General features: G+C 34.3%; 1 protein-coding gene across 5 annotated transcripts in view; it reads left to right on the forward strand.

Annotated features, from left to right (window-relative positions):
• Positions 1 to 21,239, forward strand: part of Itgb3bp (integrin subunit beta 3 binding protein) — a 64,644-nt gene that overhangs the window by 15,196 nt on the left and 28,209 nt on the right. For all 5 annotated transcript variants that reach the window (XR_012449872.1, XR_012449873.1, XM_074079892.1 and 2 more), the window contains exons 2-4: positions 613 to 655; positions 9,994 to 10,129; positions 17,310 to 17,379. Coding sequence is in view for 3 of the 5 variants with exons in the window: in XM_074079892.1 (XP_073935993.1) it covers positions 613 to 655; positions 9,994 to 10,129; positions 17,310 to 17,379 (249 nt within the window). In the remaining 2 variants the exon portion in view is untranslated. The remainder of the gene's footprint in view (positions 1 to 612; positions 656 to 9,993; positions 10,130 to 17,309; positions 17,380 to 21,239) is intronic.

The following is a 21,239-nucleotide window of genomic DNA, read 5'->3' on the forward strand; positions in this document are numbered from 1 at the left end:
TTCCTGAATCAGTTTAGTGAAGGAAACAAAAAATAGTTTCTTACGGATTGGGGACTTATAAAGGCATAGAGCATCTGTTCCTTAGTTAAGTCATAGTCTGGTTGCACTGAATCATGTTTAATGCTAGAATAATGTGCAAAACTTTTTTCACCTTGTGAATACCTTTAACACCTATTACTCCATTTCTACAAATAATATACTTTCAACATCTCCATTGGAGGTATGTAAGTTATTTTTGTTCTTATGTATAATTTTTTATTAGTGGTATATCAAAGCAGACAACTAATTTTTATAAGGCTTTTCATATGACCTTAATATTTAAACTATATGGTAGACTATGTACATAAAGCTGCATGTATATATAAAGTGATGTATTTAAATATTTACTTATGATTCCAAATTGAAATATGCAGTTGAAAACAAACTCATCAAAGAAAAACAAAGGTCATCAAAAATAATTTCTTCAAATGATATTCTGCTTTAACGAACAATATAAAAATTGGTTGGCAAAAGCAACTTAATTTTTTTTTGCATATCTTACATACTCTTAAATGTTTCTTGCTTAAAATAAAGCATGTCAAATCTAAAATTCTCTAAATATTTTGTTTCTAGTGTTAAAAGATCACTGAAATTGGATGATTACTTAGAAGAAAATGTAAGTATTTACTTTAGAATTTTTGACTGCAAGACTTTGTGATTGCATGATTGTGTTTTTAATTTTTAACTACTTACTTTGCTCAATATAAAAATTATCAAAAAAACCCAAATGACATAATTGTGATTGGTACACTCTTCATATAAAATTTTTTAAAACTAGTATGTGGAAGTTTCTGGCTAGTTTGAGTTGTTCACTTAAGAAGCAAATTATTTAGAAATATTAATAAAGTTAGTAGAAATTAGTCTGTAGGAAAAAATAGTCTGCCATTTAAATGTGTAAGAAACAATATAGAATAATGAGAATACTTTCATCTGCATATTATAACATGCCAGAGTGAAATCAAAGCATTATCAACATTTTCATAACAAAAATGTAATTACCTCACTAGCTATGTTGGCATAGATCAAATGACAAAGTACTAACATTGTAATAAATTTCATCATGGTTATCATAATAAAAATTAAATTGTACTGTTGCCATTACTTTTTGTAAATCTAGTCATAGCAATGCCAGCATGTTATGACATATGTTAGTTTATTACCTTTTCATACCAATTATATGAATCTAGATAGATACAAACACTGATACTGAAATAGTTACAATTTCAGTAATCTTAAATCCAAATAAATTAGTGAGAAAGTAAATGAAAACAAATAGCTAGCCAATATAAATGCGCTCCTACAAAATCCCCTAAGAATGCCATTTCAGGAAATAGATTTTATGTAGAATTTCTGTTTGGAGGACTCACTGGTATTTAACAAAACAGAAATTTACCATTTAAAAAACTTCCTCAGATGCTTTTTAAAAAATTTTATACAAAGGTGGCAAAATACTGCAGTGACACTAAAAAAATCATTAACAGTGTAATTAGCAATCTAGAGTACCATTATCCAACTTGTTCTGTGCAGAATGCAGCTGTGACTGTAATTCTGCATCTGTTTCTTTGGTCAGAATGGCATTTTGGTAGATGAGTAGTCCAGCTTGAAATGAAATACTATTCTTTCCTGTCCCAAAGCTGTTCTTTGGGAGATAGAAACATTATTTAAATGCAAAAGAATGACCATTTCAGAATCCATTCTCTTCATGAAGCACAATTGTCATCATGGCAGGCTTTCTATCCATTTTTCTTCATGTGAGGATATATCAAGGTAGCCAGTGCCACAAGTAATATCTTGCACTAGGAAATACATTGTTACATTTGGCCCAGTTCTTACTTTTAAAACAGTTAACTTGAATGTTAACTCAGTTCTTTTTTTTTTTTTTACTTGATAGTGATCTGTTCATATTTTCTAGTTTTCATGATTCAATCTTGGCAGGTTGACTCTTTCTGGAAATGTGTCCAGTTCATCAAGATTACTTAATTTGATAGCATAGAATCATTGAAGCATCTCTTTGTGATCCCTTTTATTTCTACAAGTTCAGTACTAGTTGAGCATCACTGATCTGAAAATCTGAAGTGCTCTTAAATCCAGGGATTTCTAGCAATAAATAGGAGTCACATTTGCCCCCTCCTATTATTGTGACCACTTTAACGTCAGTTGTTTTGTACTTGTATAAAAGTTCCTGAGTGACTTGGATACATTCATCTTCCCTTTCTTGGTCTCCCAGCTGGGATCAGGCACATACCATTCAATGTGTTTCATTGCAGTTGTCTTGTTTCAGCCCAGTGATGTAAGTTCATAGTGGTCTTGCAACATGTAAATAAAACCCCTTTTCTCTTTAGCTAGTATGATAATCACTACTGTAGTAGGGCAGAACACTAATTCAAATACTACAAAAAACTCTCTCTAGTGTGTTTTTCTAGAAGCCGAAAGCCAAGCATTTTGAAAGGTTAATGATTTTAGTCCTTGTTTCATACTTTTATTCCTGGGCAGCACAGATGGGTGCTTTGGGGATCCTGTCATTGAGATGTGTTTATATGATGGATGATTTGCTGTACTGGTACTTCCTTTATCTCCCACTGTCATTCTCAAGATCTGTATTTTGACTTTTACACATGTATGTGCACACACACACACACACACACACACACACCATTGTGCTTGGTAGGCCTACCTTAATCTCAGTAAAGGATGATTCTGGAGTATGAAGCTAGTCCTGTGCCCTAGGATTAGAGGTTTGGAATAGGAATCCTTTGTTACATATGTAGACACTTCATCTAATATTGGCTTCCTTACTAGGCCCTTTTCATAGCTCAGGCTCTAACTCTCCACCTTTCCATTCATACTCATTTCCAGTCTTCTAGTAGAAGGAGATCAAGTCCTGGGGCCAAGCAACCAAAAACAAGTCTTTTATAAAACATTTCAAGCTGGAGGAATTTCAAAAAGACACTGGTAGAAAAGCCAGCTCTTATTGGCAAATGAGACAGTTCAGTAAGCTGTATACTCCAAGTAGTTCCTTGTGGTAATAAAATAGCAACAACAAAAAGTACTCCTGCTGTGCAGAGCCAGAGTTGCTGCCAAATTCTCCCTAAAATTGCTTGTGTCCCTAAATACAAGTACAGGAATGAAGGCCTTCAATTAAAGTATACAAAAATATAAAATTGAAATATTTACATTAAGAAAAAAGTAAAAATGCATAAAATACACCATTTGCATACATCTAGTGCATTGGGCCTCCTGAAGAAAGTTGGAACCAAAGTATAGTTAACCAAAGAAATACATGGAGTCACAGCACAGAGTGGGATGGGAATAAACTTAGGAGTTGCAGATCTGCTGTTGTTCCAACTACTCCTTTGCCTATTATCACACTCATTGTTTGGGACATTTCCCAGCTCCTTGTCCCACGAATGGGTTATGAGTAGACACATGGAAGAGCTCTGCCCTAATCTACCTGAGAAACACCCTTCCACAGAATATAGTGGCTTGAAGGTTGGGCCCATCAATCTGGCTTTATGCTTGCTCTTTTCATTCTAGCATAGAAAATATTATTGTATTCCCTTTAAAGGAAAACAACCTTCCTACTACTCAGGACTTTGAAAAGCTGAAGATTGTGAGAGTGTAGGCTTACATAAATAAAGCATGCAGGCTCTAGGGAGATTTTTCCATAGAAGACTATTTCTATATGAATAATATGATTGGAATTCCTTTGCCTTCACTTCTTCCCTCCACCAAGAGAGAAAAGAAGGTACTGACTTAGATCTTCACCTGAAACACATGGCAGTGCCAGCTGCCTCCTGCCTACACTATCCTACTTTCTCCACCATAGCATGCTAGGAAGCAACAAAACCACTATATGAATCCAGGTTGCTGACTCTGAGTCTAGTGCTTTTTTCCTATACCACTTATGTTTTCTCTTTAGTATAATTGTTTACTGTTTAAATCTTCATTCTCTTTGGAAAATCTTATTTCTAATACTGTTTTAGGTTTATATTATTTTTAAGAATTGTCTACATTTATTAAACATTTTAAAATATTGGGTCAATTCTATGGAAAAAAGAAAACCTTTAATAAATGATATCCATATGGGAAAAAATTAACCTCACTTCATATATAAAATTCATTTATACTTCGTATCTCACTTCATATACATAAATTCATCCAAGAATAATTACAGGCTTAAGGTTAAGCCAAAAGCGTAAAGCTTTTAGAAGATATGCTATCTTTGGACCTTAGTGTGGCAAAAACTTCTCAAGACACAAAATATTCTAACTGTAAAAGAAAAGCTAATAAATTGGACTTCTAAAAATAAATAATTTCTGCTTATCAAAAGATACCTTAAGAAAGTAATAGAAAGGCCATGGATTGAGAAGAAAATATTTGTAATGCATGTGTCTGACAAAACACTGTGTCCAGAATATATAAATAAAAATAGATGTATAAATAAAAAGTAAACGTGCAAAACCTTAAAGAGACACATCACAAAAGGAAATGTTTAAGCAGTAGGGATAGGGTGTGTTCAGGGTGGGATGTTTCTGGCTATGAGCCACCACAGAAAATGCTTAAAGAGCAATTAGCACAGGAAAAAGGGCTCATCTTCATTAATCCTCTGTGGTTAAAATCACAAGAGGACATAACTGTTCTCACCAACTAAATAACTAATGAGTGACAACAAAGATGATTTTTTTTCATTTTTAAACACTTATTAGCATGACTAAATCAAACAAAACTCACTAAAGGTGAGATTGTGGAGCAATTGGAACTCATATTGATGGGGTTTTAAATGATACAAACATTTTGGAGTGAGTGCCTGCCTAGCAAGTGTGTGGTCCTGAGTTCAAACTCCAGTATCACCAAAAAAAAAAAACCAAACATTTTGGAGAACTGTTTAGCTTGTTTTATGTAAATAACTAAGCCTAAATCCATACTATAACCTAATAATTCCACTCCTAGGTACCCCTCAAGAAGTAAATCATATAGCTTCAAAATGACAGATACAAAAATGTTCTTAGCAATTTTATTAGCAATAGTCTGAAATTGGAAACAACTCAATGTCCATAAACAGGAAAATGCAAAAGCAAATTATGGTATATTTAAACAAAGAAATAGTACTCAACAATAAAGCATCATGCTACTGACACATACAAAAACATGTTAAGCAAAGCCCAACACCTAAGTTACATCCTTCATTTCTATGAAGTTCAAGATAGGCAAACCTATGTGTTGCCTCTGTGCTGGGGGTGCAAATTGACTGAACAGGGGGTATAGGAAACCCAAGGGATAAATATCTTATACCTCAGGTGGAGTTTGTATCAGCTTATTCACTCTCAGAATTCATCAAGTTAAATATTATCTGTGCATCTTATTGAATGTAAATCATACTTCAGTAAATAAAAGATGCATCCAGGATTCACCTCATATTCTGAAAAATGAAAGGATATATGAAAGTATGATGGGGAACAGCCATGAAAATAGTTCATTAAAAAACTTCTTGAGGATTACAGTGCAAGGTATTTACAGTACAATTTTTGCATTTCTGGGACTATCTTTAATATTAAAGTAAAGAAGAATAATGAGCACAAATAGAAAGACCAATGTATCAGTCTTTTCAGCTATAGTTCTATTTTTCCTATTAAAAATTTTTAAGATTAAATTTATGTCATTAAATTCACAGGTCTTGAGTATACATTTCAATGAGTTTTAACAAATGCATGATTCTGTATCAAACACCCAATCAAGAAATTGAATATTTCCATTACTGGTCATATTCTGTCTGTGCCATCTCTGTAGTAAGTAAGATCAGTATATTAGTACAAAAATACTTTTGTTCTCTGTAGCTACCGTAAAAACAACAAAATCCCAATGTTTATAGAATCATTTAGAATAGTAATTGTGGCAGCTGATGTTAGATGATACCAATTACTCTTCCAGGAACCCAAGCCCAAAAATGTGAAAAATGCCAAACACAGTTTTTTTTTTTAAGTTTCCTAAGATAAATTCCATAACTAGTACTAGTAGTGCATAGTAATTATATCTTTGATGGGACATTCCACTGACCTAGTTAACCAGTATAAGGCTATTAGTTACCCTGCTAGGCATAATAGTACATACTCTACTTGGGACGCTGAGACAAGAGGGTCGCAAGTTCAAATTCAGTCTGGACTACATAGTTCCAGGCCAGCCTGGGCTACACAGTGAGATTCTGTCTCAAAAAAAAAAAAAAAACCCAAAAACAAAAACAACTTCCTTTAGCTGCTCTTTTATTTCTGGTTATCTAAGTACCTACAGTACCTATGTTTTAAATATTTCAGTGACAGCATAGGCTAGTAGTCCATAATAATAATTTTATATCCCATATTTCATCATGAAAGAACCCTTAGTTAGTACTTTCTAGACTGTTTATAATAGGTAAAAAATCAATAAAATACAAGCACCTTTTTTGGTAGAATATGCTTTAAACAAGGTGATGAAGCAAGCTACAATTCGTGAAGGATATTGAAGGGAAATGGCATATCTCTTTGAAGTTGTAGAGAGAACATTGATTTTTTTTTAAGGCAGAAAAATCAATGCCCGAATTTTAGTTTTGCTAATGTACAGATCTGACCTCTTTACAAAAAGTACAGTAGCATTTGGGCTGATTATAGACTGAATCTTAGGACATGGCCTATTTTGCTTAGTAGTGGTGTTAGATATCTCTAAGTAGTCAGTAAGTATTAGAAGCAGTTATAAATTATCGTAGAGGTGGTTGTGACATCTGTTTCATTTTGTTTGCATTCTGAATCCTTTCCCTTTTCTACCCCTATCTGCCTCCTTACCCTTTCTTTCTCTTCTTTTCTCAAGGGTCTGGTAAGTAGAACTCATCCTTGCTGAGTGAAAAGAGTGCTGATTTCTCAACAACCAGTTTTGGGCTTTTTAACTCTTTCTCTTGTGGAAGACTAATGTATGAGACAAGTCCTTCAAAGTTGGAAGAAGGCAGAATGAAATTCTTAGGTGGATTCTTAGATCACTTTTTTAACATCTTCAGAGATTAAAAGTTAGGCGACCTTGGTAAAACCTTGAGGAAGGTAAAGTTGTCCCTTTGTGTATTCAGTAGGACAAATACATTAAAATGAATTGTTTACTGAAGACTATTTAGTGGAAGAATAGGGAAAGATAGATTTTCAGTTTTCCCTCTATCTATAATAGTTGTAGACAGACACTTTTTTCTTTTAACCAACACAAGTAACCAAAAAAGAAAAAAAGAGGACTCAGGGTTGTTTGTTTGTTTGTTTGCTTGTTTGTTTTGGTGGTACTAGAGTTTGAACTCAGGGACTTAAGCTTGCTAGGCAGGCATTCTACCGCTTGAGCCATGCTCCCAGCCCTAAAATATTTCTTGTTACTTCATTGATACTATCTACTGATACTGCTTTTAATATCATGTTTTAGATACTGCTTTTATAATATTTTTTTATTTTGTTTTCTTTTTTGGTAGTACTGGGAATTTAACTCAGGGCCTCAGCCTTGTTAGCCAAGTGCTATACCACTTCAGCCACATGCCCAGTTTGCAGATTTTGTGTTTCTTGTTTTTATTTATTCATTTGTTCATTTATTTTTGTGATACTCTGGGTTGAATTCAGGGCCTCATACTTGCTAGGCAGGTGCTCTACTGCTTGAGCCACCCTACCAGCCCCAGAATCAGTATTTTTAAAGTGAGACAAACTACACACACACACACACACACACACACACACACACACACACACACACACACAGAATTTCCTGAAAGCTAGAAAATTGTTTTCAAGGAGAAATGTATTATCTACAGTTGCAATGTTTAGACATTTGGCAATTGGATAAAATAATTTTTGGTGAAAATAGAAAAAACAGGTTGACATGAATGTACATTAGGGTAGTGACTTTCATTTCCTGTACATACACAGTGAAATAGTTCTGGGCAATAAATTCTTGGAAAAGTAGAGTAGGGATTGGATAAATGTCACGGTTTATGACTGAATACATATAAACAGGTGAAAACTCAAGATGAAGAGGTAATAGTAGCCACCTGATAAAAAGACTTAAAACCCTTTTACCCTACAAAAAAGATAGCTTTAGAGTTATAACTTGATATTACAGTTTGATTTTTAAAAAAGAATTTGGTTTATTTGTGGCTACCTTGGATACATAAAATAAAGAAATACCTTTTGTTCCCCCAAACAAAGAAATAGTCATCATTTAAAATCTTAACCATAAAATTTTTTGATATTCTAGATTTTGGAACAAATACCAAGCTTATTGAAAAAGGTGACACAGCCACTATTTCTGCCATGGATGTCTTAAAAATAAAGAATAGTTGACCATAGAGAATTATGTAACTATTTCAAGTCAGCTGCCAAGCTAAAATTTAATTTTACAATGTTGACAATATATGATGAGCCATCAGATCTTTTCTTTATTCCCCCAAATCTACCCTATGCTGTCTGTTACACCTCTGGACTTCAGGTATTTCATACCTTTTATATTCAGTTATTTAAGCCTTGGCCTCCCTCTCATGGAATCCTTCTGTAACACAGCAGCCCACTTTGATATTCCCTCCTCTCTGAATTTTTTTTAGCATGTATACTACCATAAAAACTTCATCTCTGGCTTAACTTTTGGTAGATACTCCTTGAGGCTCAAACAATTTGTTATATTTCTTTATATACAGTACATTGCTGAGTGGTAGGTAAGCACTTCCTTCCTCAATGGAGAGGAAGGTTTAGGAGAATTCAAGAGAGCAAATAATTAATAATGAGATAATGGATATTTGGACGAATTGGAGACCTAAACTAAAGAAAGACTTAAGACCTTGGAGAAGATAAGAAAAAGAACAGTTCTAGCTGAGATCATAGAATGAGCTGAGACCCAACTGTACATAGTCAGGTGCAAGTGAATATGGGAAGAAAGAACTAATGAGCAAATGAGCATATTGTGAGTAGAGAAGTGTGGCCAAGTTTACTGGTCTGTTCCTTTTAAGCCATCCATTCCTTATATTTTTGAGTTCCCTAGGGTACAAAGATGAAAAATATTTATTTTCAGGAGCAAATTCTAATGGGGTAAACAGAACTGAAAAGAGTTATCAAAATATGTTACTTGTAATAAGAGGTATACACAATACCCAGGGAATACAAAGGAGACAGCTACAAAGAGAAGTTGTGCAGTTTAGACCAAATTCTCAAACGCCTAAAATACTGGATTCAATTGTTTGGACATTATTTTTTATTATCATTAAGTCAAAACAGAGAAGTGTGTAAAAGTTTAAGATAGCACTGATCCTTCCCAGGATTTCCTTGTGTATCTTAGTAATAAGCAACTCTGAGAGTTTTTCTGACCTGGCTTTATTTTATTTTATTTTTTTATTTTATTATTCATATGTGCACACAAGGCTTGGGTCATTTCTCTCCCCTTGCCCCCACCCCCTCCCTTACCACCCACTCTGCCCCCTCCCTCTCCTCCCCACCCCCTCAATACCCAGCAGAAACTATTTTGCCCTTATTTCTAATTTTGTTGTAGAGAGAGTATAAGCAATAATAGGAAGGAACAAGTGTTTTTGCTGGTTGAGATAAGGATAGCTATACAGGGAGTTGACTCACATTAATTTCCTGTGTGTGTGCTGACCTGGCTTTATAATTACACTTCAGGTTCATTGAAATTAAAAGTGAGGATGCTACTGTGAGAACTGATATCATCTCAGGAGCTAGTAACACTTTAATGTCAATGTTTCAAAAATATTGAGATGCCTTAATTATTCAGAGATCTGAGATACCTACCTAATTAGAAAGAATAGTGTTCATTTTGAAGGTGGTGATTGAGTGTATTTGAAATATGAAAAGAAAGAGCAATAAAACTGACATTCATTTGAATTTTGTTGAGTAAAAAGGTATTTTCAAAGATCTAGAACTAAACATAATAATTCTGTTCCAAATTATTATTTATTTCCAGTCATTTGATCCTTCAAACATCACAAGGAAGAAAAGTATTACAACTTACTCTCCAACAACTGGAACTCGTCTAATGAGCCCATTTTGTTCTCCCACAAGCTCTAAAGAACAAGAGCACAGAAGTGGATCATCAAATGGTTAGTTGAACATTCTTTTCCACTGATAGTAAGATTTTTCTAGTTATTGGTTAAATCAAGGTTTTGATTTAATAATATATAGATCTTGCTGTGTCTGATTTTTCTCTTAAAGAATTTAATGTAGAAAAGGCTAGACTGTAGACATTACTTTGAACATAAGTGTAAACTTTCTAGGCACTTATTTTAAAATGCTACTGCAGACTTTGTTCCCCTACTATGCCATCTATTAAATAGAAATTATAACCTGACTGCCTTCAGCTACTATCAATTATGATGATTACAAATACGCCCCTTCACAAGCTATCCATCAAGTGTATAAATTAAGGGCACATAACTCAGGTCCTGCCGCACTACACTTGAAGATGATACTTCTAAATGTTACTGTTATCCATGTTGTCCATTTAATTTTGTGCATATGTAGTGTATTTTTATATAGTTTGCTCTTATTTAATCATATTTCATTCCCTTCTTTTTCTTAACTATTTGAAATGCATTTGTTTTTAAAGTTTGTTGAATTTTCCATAGAGAAAAACTAAATTTAAATATTAAATCTTTATTTTAAAATATTGTTGACTTAATTTTTACCATACATACCTGTTCTTGGTAGTTTATTAATAAAATACTTATTTAAAAGCACACGTTTAATTTTTATAGGTTTAAATATATTGAGACTAGCCATGAATCAGTTATGTGTCATCTTTTATAATGCATAATTTTAAATAGGCTTGAATTTAATAAAATATTTTAGATGTGCTGTGATTAGCCTAATTTGTATTTTATTATTTAACATTTTATTGAGTGCTAATCTTTTACTAGAATTTACATAGAAACAAAAAAGTCTCATTTTACCTAAATTTGTCATAATGAAACACATAACGAAATATTAAACTTTTGAATGTGTGATTTTAATTTAATAAATGTTTGTATCTTAAATCTAGTATTGTGAGGTCTGTTTTCATAAAAATTTATGAAATATTTATCTTTTTTCAAGTTCTGTAGTTCTGCTTTTATATACCTGATATATCTTCTTAATTAAAAATTGTTGTAGCAATTACATCTCTATACAAATATGTAAATAGATTTTAAGTTGACACATACTCAATTTCCATACTGAAATTAAATGTGGACTTAAGGGAATATTCCATTTGCCCATAAAAAGATTGGTCACATGATTTCAGTTGACATTTAAGTGGGTAATTATCACAGAATATAAGTACTAAGTTAGCTCTTTTTAAAAAAATCAGATATCAGAGGTTTCTGAAGTGCTAGCAATATTATATTTCTTGACCTTTGTAGTAGTTATACCCATTTACTGTAATTATTCACTAAACTGCACATACATGTTTTCTGTATTCTATTATATATATTCAAATACATTAGTCTCAAAAAAGGAGAATTTTGTCTTGGATCTTGAATTAGATTAAATCATTTATAATTATTACATTGTTCATCTTCTATGTGTTTTAAAAATAAAGAAACCTGGAGGGGGCTGGGATGTAGCTCAGTGGTAGAGCACTTGCCTGGCATGCACGAGGTCCTGGGTTCTATCCCAGCACCAAAAAAAAAAAGAAAGAAAGGGAAGGGAGGGAAGGAGTAAGTCTGATACTTACTTAGTAACTTAAGTTTCTAATATATAAGAAAATGTGGCAAGAGGTCATTTAAATTCCAAATGAGGTCATAACCTCCGTAACAATTCCCCTTTTTAAGTATTGTTCAAAATACAGCATAAATTTTAAATAACATTTTCAAGGACATTTCAGTTGCTATTCACTTCTATTAGTACACTTAGGATAAAATCCAAAAATCTTATTATGACTTTGAAAGCCATTTATCCATCTAAAACCTGACCATCTTATCTGCCTCATTTTTGCTACTTTCCCCATGTTCTCACTGCTTTGGGCACTCTGACTTTCCTGCTGTTTATCAGTTCCTCCACTTAGAATTCTCTTCCTCCTGATATTTATGTGTATGTACTTTCTATATACATCTGAACCATGCTGTGTTAACTGAGTACTTTACCTTTAAATGCTGATTTAAATTCCTAATTTTAATAATAAGAAAAATCTGTTTTTATATCTTTCCCCTTCTTAGACTCTACATTGGCCAAGTAATGGAGTGATTTGTTTCAGTTTATACTTTTAAGAGAAAAAGAGATAGATGTGGGGGGTATATCACACTTTTATGTGTATACATATATTGCTGCCCTCCCCCAACCCTTAGCAATGTTTTCCAAACTATTTTGCATTTTAGGTCACATTCTCAGACTAAAATTTCATACATTTAATCCATAATGAAAAGGCAGCTTCCCCCCAAATTTTAGATCATGTATATTTGGATACCAAAAGGTTTCTAGACAATTAATTGATCAGAAAAATAATGACAAGTCTAAAACACTTAGAATTGCATAGCAATGAAACATTAGCACTTAGAGGGAAAATCTATACCTGCATTGTACTAACATATTTGTTAGGGAAATGTTATACTTGTAAATGCATATATTTAAAAAGGAAGAGAAATTGAAAACTAATAAACAAAATATTCAACTGGGAAAAGGCTGAAAAAAAAACAACAGAATGAACTCAAAAGAGTTTAAGAAAATAGTGAAGATATGAATAGAAATTGCTAATTTGAAAACAAAGCAATTACAATGAAAAGCACCAAAATAAAAAGCTGGTCGTTTTTAAAGGTTAATAAATGGTAGGTCTCTGGCAAGATTCATTTTTTTCCAAATGGAAAAGGAGCAGACTGTATAACAAAAGAGCTTCTAAACTGTCTATTTAAATCTATGATAAACATTTTATGATATGTGAGCCAAATGCTTATTAATGTGGTCTACAATCTGAGTTAAAGACTTTAAAATTTCTATTTTTATTTTTTGTTCTCAAATAATATATTAGTAAGTAAGTCTACTTTCCTCATTGATTCCTTTATATTCACTAATATAGTGAATATTTTAAGATTGTTACAACTCTTTCATTGGAAATTAATGGTACTATAATGTTGAGTTTACTCTCTAAAGAAGTTCTTTACCATTCTTGTTTAATAATATCAGTTTGGTTCATTAAAGGAATAGAAGAATCATATCAGGATCCTATTTACCTTTTAGCCTACAGGCTTCAACTTGACCTATGAATAATTCTTGAAAAAATATTGCAAATTTATATGTGACCCCCCTTAGGTGGATCATTTGAACCTCTGTGGGTCAAGCATTTCCTCAACTCTGAACTTTTTATTAAAGATGAAAATAATGCCTGTGATATTTGCCAACTGTAAAATATGTATCTACAAATAGCATGATACCACCCTAAGCATATTTAAACTTTAATGTATTAATAAATAAGCATAGTATCATTGTTAAGAGCAGTCTTCACAGCCAGATGACTTGGTTTTAGTCCTGACTGGCAATCACTAACTTTATAGACTTGGATAAGTTATATAACCATTCTGTGCCTCTGTTTTGTCATCTGTAAAATGGGAAGAAGAATGACTATGTCAGAGTTATTGTGCAGATTAATTAGCTACTACATGTAACATGTTTAAAACAGTACCTGGCCCTAATCAATACTACATGTTAGCCATTATAATCACCATCATTAATTATACTGCCAAGCCTTAATGATCCATTGAAAGCTATTTTCATTAATTAGGGAAAGGACTCCCTGGTGACTTACCAGAAATTTCAGGTACAGTTCTGAATGTAGTTCAGATTCCGTGATGGTACTTTTGTCACCAGTGTTTTATGAAACTGCACTTAAAGAGAGACAAGAACACAGCTGTTAACTAATACATGTAACTTAACAAGAAAAATGACCAGTACATTCTATAGCTCTTTAGGGTATGTTAATTTTTTTTATTAGTGTATAGTAATTGTACAAAGAGGTTTCATTGTTGTACTTCCATACATGCATATAATGTACTTTGACCAAATACAACCCCTCTATTAATCTTTCTTACTTCTCATCCCCACTTTTCAAAACAATTTTTAATGGATGTCATTATTCTATTTTCACACTTGCATACACTGAACCAAGTGTTATTCTAACAGATATTAAAACTCCTAATTAGCAATGAAAAGTATTTTAAAACATAAGTCCTCTTATGATAAGATTAAGATTGTTATTCTACATATTACACAGTGAAATATTTGACTAATTCTTTTACAATAATAAAAATGTTTAGAAAGTCATAGAAAATCTGATAAATACTCTAACATTCTGTACTGTTTCTTACTTTAATTTTGGAGCTGTACTGAATGCAGACAGCATAGTACAAAATTCAAGAAATTAGTAGCAACCTTTAGCCAACACATTTCTAAAACAAAGGTTTAATGTATACTGAAGGTTTTCATTTGTACAGCACAAAGCCCTGAGTTTAAACCCTAGAAAAAATACCACCTGTTTTTCTGGGTCTTGCAGGGTGGCTCAGGTTGTAGAGCACCTGCCTAACAAGTGTGAAGCCCTGAGTTCAAGCTCCAGTACCTCCAAAATAAATAAATAAATAAATGTTTGGGACCAGAAGTGTTTCATAGGTTTTTTTTAAAATTTTGGACTATGTATATAGATTTTACCAAAAGAGCATCCCTAATCTGAGAAGTCTACATTCAAAAAGTTTTAGATTTTGGGGAGGGGGGATAAAGGAGAATGATGGAGGGGATGAATTCAGCTGATACATTGTGAAAACTTTTGTAAATGTCACAATGTACCCCCAGTACAACAATAATAAAAATAAATAAATTCTAAGAGGCCTTAGACTTTGGAGCACTTTCAATTTTCGATTTTTAGATTAGGAGTGCTCAACCTGTATAAAAGATCATTTCATGGATTTACTAAATAAATATGTATTTAAAGATTCATGTCCTTGGATGTTATCATTCGCTGGTAAATGGATGGAATTGGAGAACATCATTCTGAGTGAGGTTAGCCTGGCCCAAAAGACCAAAACTCGTATGTTCTCCCTCATATGTGGACATTAGATCAAGGGCAAACACAACAATGGGATTAGACTATGAGCACATGATAAAAGCAAGAGCACACAAGGGAGGGGTGAGGATAGGTAAGGCACCTAAAAAATTAGCTAGCATTTGTTGCCCTTAACGCAGAGAAACTAAAGCAGATACCTTAAACGCAACTGAGGCCAATAGGAAAAGGGGAACAGGTACTAGAGAAAAGGTTAGATCAAAAAGAATTAACCTAGAAGGTAACACACACGCACAGGAAATCAATGTGAGTCAATACCCTGTATAGCTATCCTTATCTCAACCAGCAAAAACCCTGTCCCTTCCTGTTATTGCTTATACTCTCTCTACAACAAAATTAGAAATAAGGGCAAAATAGTTTCTGCTGGGTATTGAGCGGGTGGGGGGGAGTGGGAGGGGGTGGAGTGTGTGGTAAGGGAGGGGGTGGGGGCAGGGGGGAGAAATGTCCCAAGCCTTGTATGCACATATGAATAATAAAAGAAAAAGAAAAAAAAATAAAGATTCATGTCCTTGGGCTGGCAGAGTGGGTCAAGTGGTAGGGCACTACCTACTAAATGAGGCCCTAAGTTCAAACCTCCATAGCATCAAAGAAATGAATTTAAAAAAGATTCAGGTCCTCAAAAAACTAAATACAGAAACTACTGTATCATCCAGCAATACCACTACTGGGTATATATCCAAAGGATATTAAATCAGCATGTCAAAGAGACACCTGTACAAAATCAATCTAATGTACATCCATGGATGAAAGGATAAAGAAAATGGGGTATATATACAAAAGGGAATATTACACAGCTTTTAAGAGGGAAATCCTGCCAACTGTGATAAAAGAATGACCTTGGAGGACATTATATTAAGTGTAATAAGTCTTTGCACAATCTCATTTCTTTATAGAATATAAAAAAGTCAAACTCATACAGCAGGTAATAGCGTGGAGGTGATCTAGAGGTGGCTGTGAGGAGGGCAGGGGATTGGGGGAAATGTTGGTCAGAGGAGGAGACCTTTGGCTGGACAGGAGGAATAAATTCAGATCTGTTTATAATATGGTGACAGTTGCTAATAACATGAGTTTTATACTTAAAAATTGCTAGGAGCAGAGATTTTAAATGTTCTTACCACAAAACACTGATAAGGATGTGGATGTGAATATGTTAATTATCTCGACTTAACTGGTTCACAAAGTAAACATACAACAAAGCATCATGTTGTACTGTACATAGTTGTTTATTTAAAAATAAATAAATAAAAGTAGGTTCTTTTACCCCTAAAATAAAATTTATTTCACTGTGATATCAGTAGGAACTTAACCATTTACTAGGTATTAGTATCACTAATCCCTTGTTGTTAGTTTTGAGAGAAAAAATAGGAGTAAAGTAATGCAAATTCTGGAAGCGTTAATGTAATATCTTTGATTAAAATATTTGATGGGAGTATCCATTATCCAGTAAAGTTTGCTATTGTATTTTAACCTAATTATATTATCAAATTGGACTTCCTTAGTTTTCTCTTTAATATGCCAAACTTCAAAAGAAATTTTATTCAAAAGATTCTTTCTTCTTTTTCCTTTTTTGGCAGTACTGGAGTTTGAACTCAGGGCCTCATGCTTGCTAGGCAGGTGCTCTGTCACTTCAGTCATGCCCTCGGCCCTTTAAAAGTTTGTTTTTTCTTTCTTTTTTTTTTTTTGGTGGGACTGTGATTTAAACTCAGGGCTTCATGCTACAAAGCAGGTACTCTACTGCTTGTTTTTTCTATGTAATGCCAGTATGTATTTTAAAAAATAAGAATGGGAAATTAAAAAAAAGAGAGAGTGAGTTGGGTATGTGACTGAAGTAGTAGACTGCTGGCCTAGCAAGGGGGAAGACCCTGAGTTCAAATCCCAGTACCAAAATAAAGGTAGGATACTTTTTATTTTCCTTCACTGGTCTAAAATAGATTGGCTGGCAGAAACTATGTGTTTTTTGTTTAACATCTGGAAATCTAAATTTCTCTCTCTTATTGGTGGTGGTGGTGGTGGTAGTTTTTTTTGAGACTGGTCTTGCTATGTATCTCAGGCTGGCCTCAAACTTGCTGTATAGCCCAGGGTGGCCTCTAACTTGTGATCCTCCTGCTTGTCTTCTGAGTGCTGGGATTATAAGCATGTACCGGCTAAAGTTTGACAAATTATCCTTTAACTTTATATTGCTTTTCTTTATTACGCACATATAGGAAAGAGACAAAAATTGAATCACCTCAATTTGACTGAAAGAAAGGAATCTATGACAGAAAACAATGATGAGTAAGTTTGTTGTTTTTGAAATTGTATACATGTTTTGCAGGAAAGGTGTCATTTGTTAAGGTGACAGTTTGAGAAATCATTTATTTGTAGAAATTAATAGTGTATACCTAAGCCAAAACATTCTTTCTTAAAGATGTAAAGTACTTTATTTTTAATATGCTTTGTAAGTCTCACATAATGGTAATATATGATTCTTCAATTTAATACTCATGGGAGTCTGGTTCTCCTAGCCAAGTATTTTAGGCCAGCTTAGGGGAAAACTATTTCAGATTCACGTTGTTTGGGAACAGAGGCCTAACAAACAGCTGGCTTAAGATGGAGCTAGAAATACAGTGACCTAGAGAATCCAGGAAGATTTATGCCAGCAACCATCCAGTTTCATGTTAGCCAACCAGTGATGCCACTGGATGAAGGTGGTATTTGCAGAAAGCTACTCCCTCCGAATCCTGGAAAGAAAATTTATCTCTTCCCAAAGTACTGCATTAAACAGAACCAAAGACTCCATTTTCAAAGCACTTTTATGCTCAACTCCTTCACCATTTCAGTGGCTCTTCTGTACCACACCCTGGGGTAGAAACTGAAGTGTAAAGATGAGGAAAATGAAGTTTTCACTCACTAAGAGCTCATTCTCTTATGCTGTAAGTTCAGATGCCTTCCACATCTTAGAAATGGGTTAGCTTTAAACCTGCTTTCTGGATCGTTCATGTGGAACTCAGATGCATTTTCTGTTCGAATAATGTTATAATTGTGGTTGTCACCTCAAGTCAGGTGACAGATCTGTTTTACCACCGTGTAACTGCAAACTATAGCGTTCGTCAGTAGGAGTCTAAATTGAAAGAGGTGAGACCTGGATAGCATTTAAAATACTAAAGGGATGAAGGAAAAATTTCTCAAAGGAGTTTCATTGCTTGCCATCTCCTACATTCGTCATTATACCTTTTTATTTGCTGTTAGGAGTTGTTTTCCCTAGCCATGTTCCCCCTAACTCCAGATGTTTTAATGTTCCAGTCTTCTCTACCCCACAACTGTTTTTGATGTAAACAATTGCTCTTTTCTTCCCCTAAGCAAAGCCCCAGTTTCCTCAATGAAGCCAATCTTAGCTAGATACTAGGAGGAAGACATTATTTTTTGTTTAATTTCTTTAATTTTTTTCTAAAAATAGGCAACATAGCTGAGCATGGTAGTACACACCTGTAATACCAGCACTTGGGAGGTGGAGGCAAGAGGATTGTAATTTCAGAGCCAAGCTGGGATACATAGCAAGACCCTGTCTCAAGAATGTAAAACAGGTCTTATGCTCCTGGATCAGCAGAATCAACACTGCGAAAATGGCTGTATTACTGAAAGCAATCTGTATGTTCAAAGTAATCACCATCAAAATTCCAGTGACATTCTTCACAGAGATAGAAAAATCAACCCTGAAGTTCATATGGAAGCAGAAAAGACCTCAAATAACCAAAGAAGAACAGCAGTGGAAGTACTGAAATACCTGACTTCACACTATACTACAGAGCCATAGTAATAAAAACAGCATGATGGTGGCACAAAAACAGACACAAAGACCAATGGAACAGAATAGAAGGCCCAGATACAAATCCATGCACCTATAGTTATTTGATTTTTAATAAAGGAGGCCGTAAGCATATAATGGAGCAAAAACAGCCTCTTCAACAAATGTTACTAGGAAAGGTGGATAGCCACAAGCTGAAGACTGGGACTAGATCCCAGTCTGTCATCCTTACTAATATCAATTCAAAGTGGATCAAAGACCTTAATGTAAGACTTGATATTGTTAAACTACTGCAGGGAAGAATAGGGAAGACACTGGAACATACAGACATAGGTAATAATTTCCTGACCAGAACTCCAGTATCTCAGCAATTAAGAGAAAGGATTGACAAATAGTACTGCATCAAATTAAAAAGCTCCTGCACAGCAAAGAAAACAGTCACCAGCCTGAATAGACAGCCTATAAGAGGAGAGAAAATCTTTGCCAGTTATATATCTGACAAGGAATTACTAACCAGAATATACAGGGAGCTCAAAAAAACTGAACTCCTAAAAAAATCAATGACCCAATGAAGAAATGGGCAAATGAACTGAACAGACAATTCTCAAAAGAAGTAAAAGTGGTCAATAAATACATGAAGAAATGCTCTTCTCCCTAGCAAATCAAAATGACATTGAGATTTTGCCTCACTCCAGTCAGAACGGCTATCATCAAAACTACAACAAAAATGCCAGTGAAGATATGGGACAAAGGAACCCCTTATACACTGTTGGTGGGAATGTAAATTAGTAGAACCACCATGGAAAGCAGTATGGAGGGTCCTCAAAAATCTAAAAATAGAACTACCATATGACCTGATGATACCACTCTTAGGCATATATCTGAAGAATGTAAGTCAAAATACAAAAGAGACACTGCACACCCATGTTTATTACAGCACTTTTCACAATCGCCAAGCTATGGAAACATCCCAGGTGCCCTACAACTGATGAGTGGATAAAGGAAATGCAATATAGATACACAGCGGAGTATTAGTCATCCGTGAAGAAGAATGAAATTATGTTGTTTGCAGATAAGTAAATGGAACTGGAGATCATCATGTTAAGCAAAGCAAGCCAGAAGGACAAAGCCAAAAGCACAAAGATCACACTTTCCTTCATGTGGATGCTAAACCTATAAGATAAATGCATCTATAAATGCATACATGTTTGTAATATTGAGACTGTTTGAGGGGACTAGGGGGAGGCAGGAGAGGAAAAGAGAATGATAAGCGTGAATAACGTCAAAATACATCGCAACTATTTATGAAGATGACATAATGAAATGTGCTGAAAGCTGTTGCATAATGGGGAGACAGGGAATAGAGAGAGTAATAGAGGGGGTTAATCTAATTAAAGTCTAGTATATGCATGTGTGAAATAACAGGATGAAACCCCTTTGAACAACTAGTACACACTTAAAAAACGAAGGGCAGGAATGTGACACACATCCTGACTGGGGATGTGTACTCCTGGGAGGGAAAGAGTAAAGGGGTTGATATGGTCAGTGTACTTTGTATACCTGCATGAAAATAGAACAACGAAACCCACTGAAATTGTTGTACGGTGGGAAAAAAATGCATTGCAAGCACATATGGAAATGTCCAGTGAATCCCCTGTACAACTTAATAGATGCTAATAAAAATTTTTTAAGAGGAAAAATAAAACACAGCCAGTGCACTGGCTCACATGTGTAATCCCACTTAATCAGGAGGTAGAGACCAGGAGGCTAGCCCAGGCAAAAAGTTAATGAGACCCTATTTCAACAAACTGGGCATGGTGATACAGACCTATAATTCCTCCTACTTAGGAGGTATACATAGGAAGATCAGTCTGAGACCAGCCCCAGGCAAAAAGCGTGAGACTGAAAAATAACTAAAGCAAAAAAGAGCTGGGCCATGGCTGAAGTGGTAGAGTGCCTACCTAACAAATAGCAAGGCCCTGAGTTCAAAACCCTAGAACTCCACCCCTGAAAAAAAATGTATGTCATAGAAGACTCAGTTTGTATAAGAGAATGTATAGTGAAAGCAAGTAGCAAGTAGCAGTTATAAATCACAGATAATCTTGTATTTGAAAGGAGGTGACTGCTAAACTAAATGAATTTCTGATACAATTGTACAAAATATAACAAACTTAGAAGTAAAAGTAGGCAATGAAAGATGAAATGTTTTTGGACAAAAGAAATATATACCATACCAGTTTGTCCTTCCACCTGAGTGAGCCTACTTAAACTGTTCTTACTTTTTATACTTCCTTTACCTCTTCTTTCTTCTCCTGAACTCATCAATTTTCATAGAGCTTAGGCTTGCTTT

This window comes from Castor canadensis, chromosome 7 (genome assembly GCF_047511655.1).
Source record: "Castor canadensis chromosome 7, mCasCan1.hap1v2, whole genome shotgun sequence".
NCBI classification, from domain to species: domain Eukaryota; kingdom Metazoa; phylum Chordata; class Mammalia; order Rodentia; family Castoridae; genus Castor; species Castor canadensis.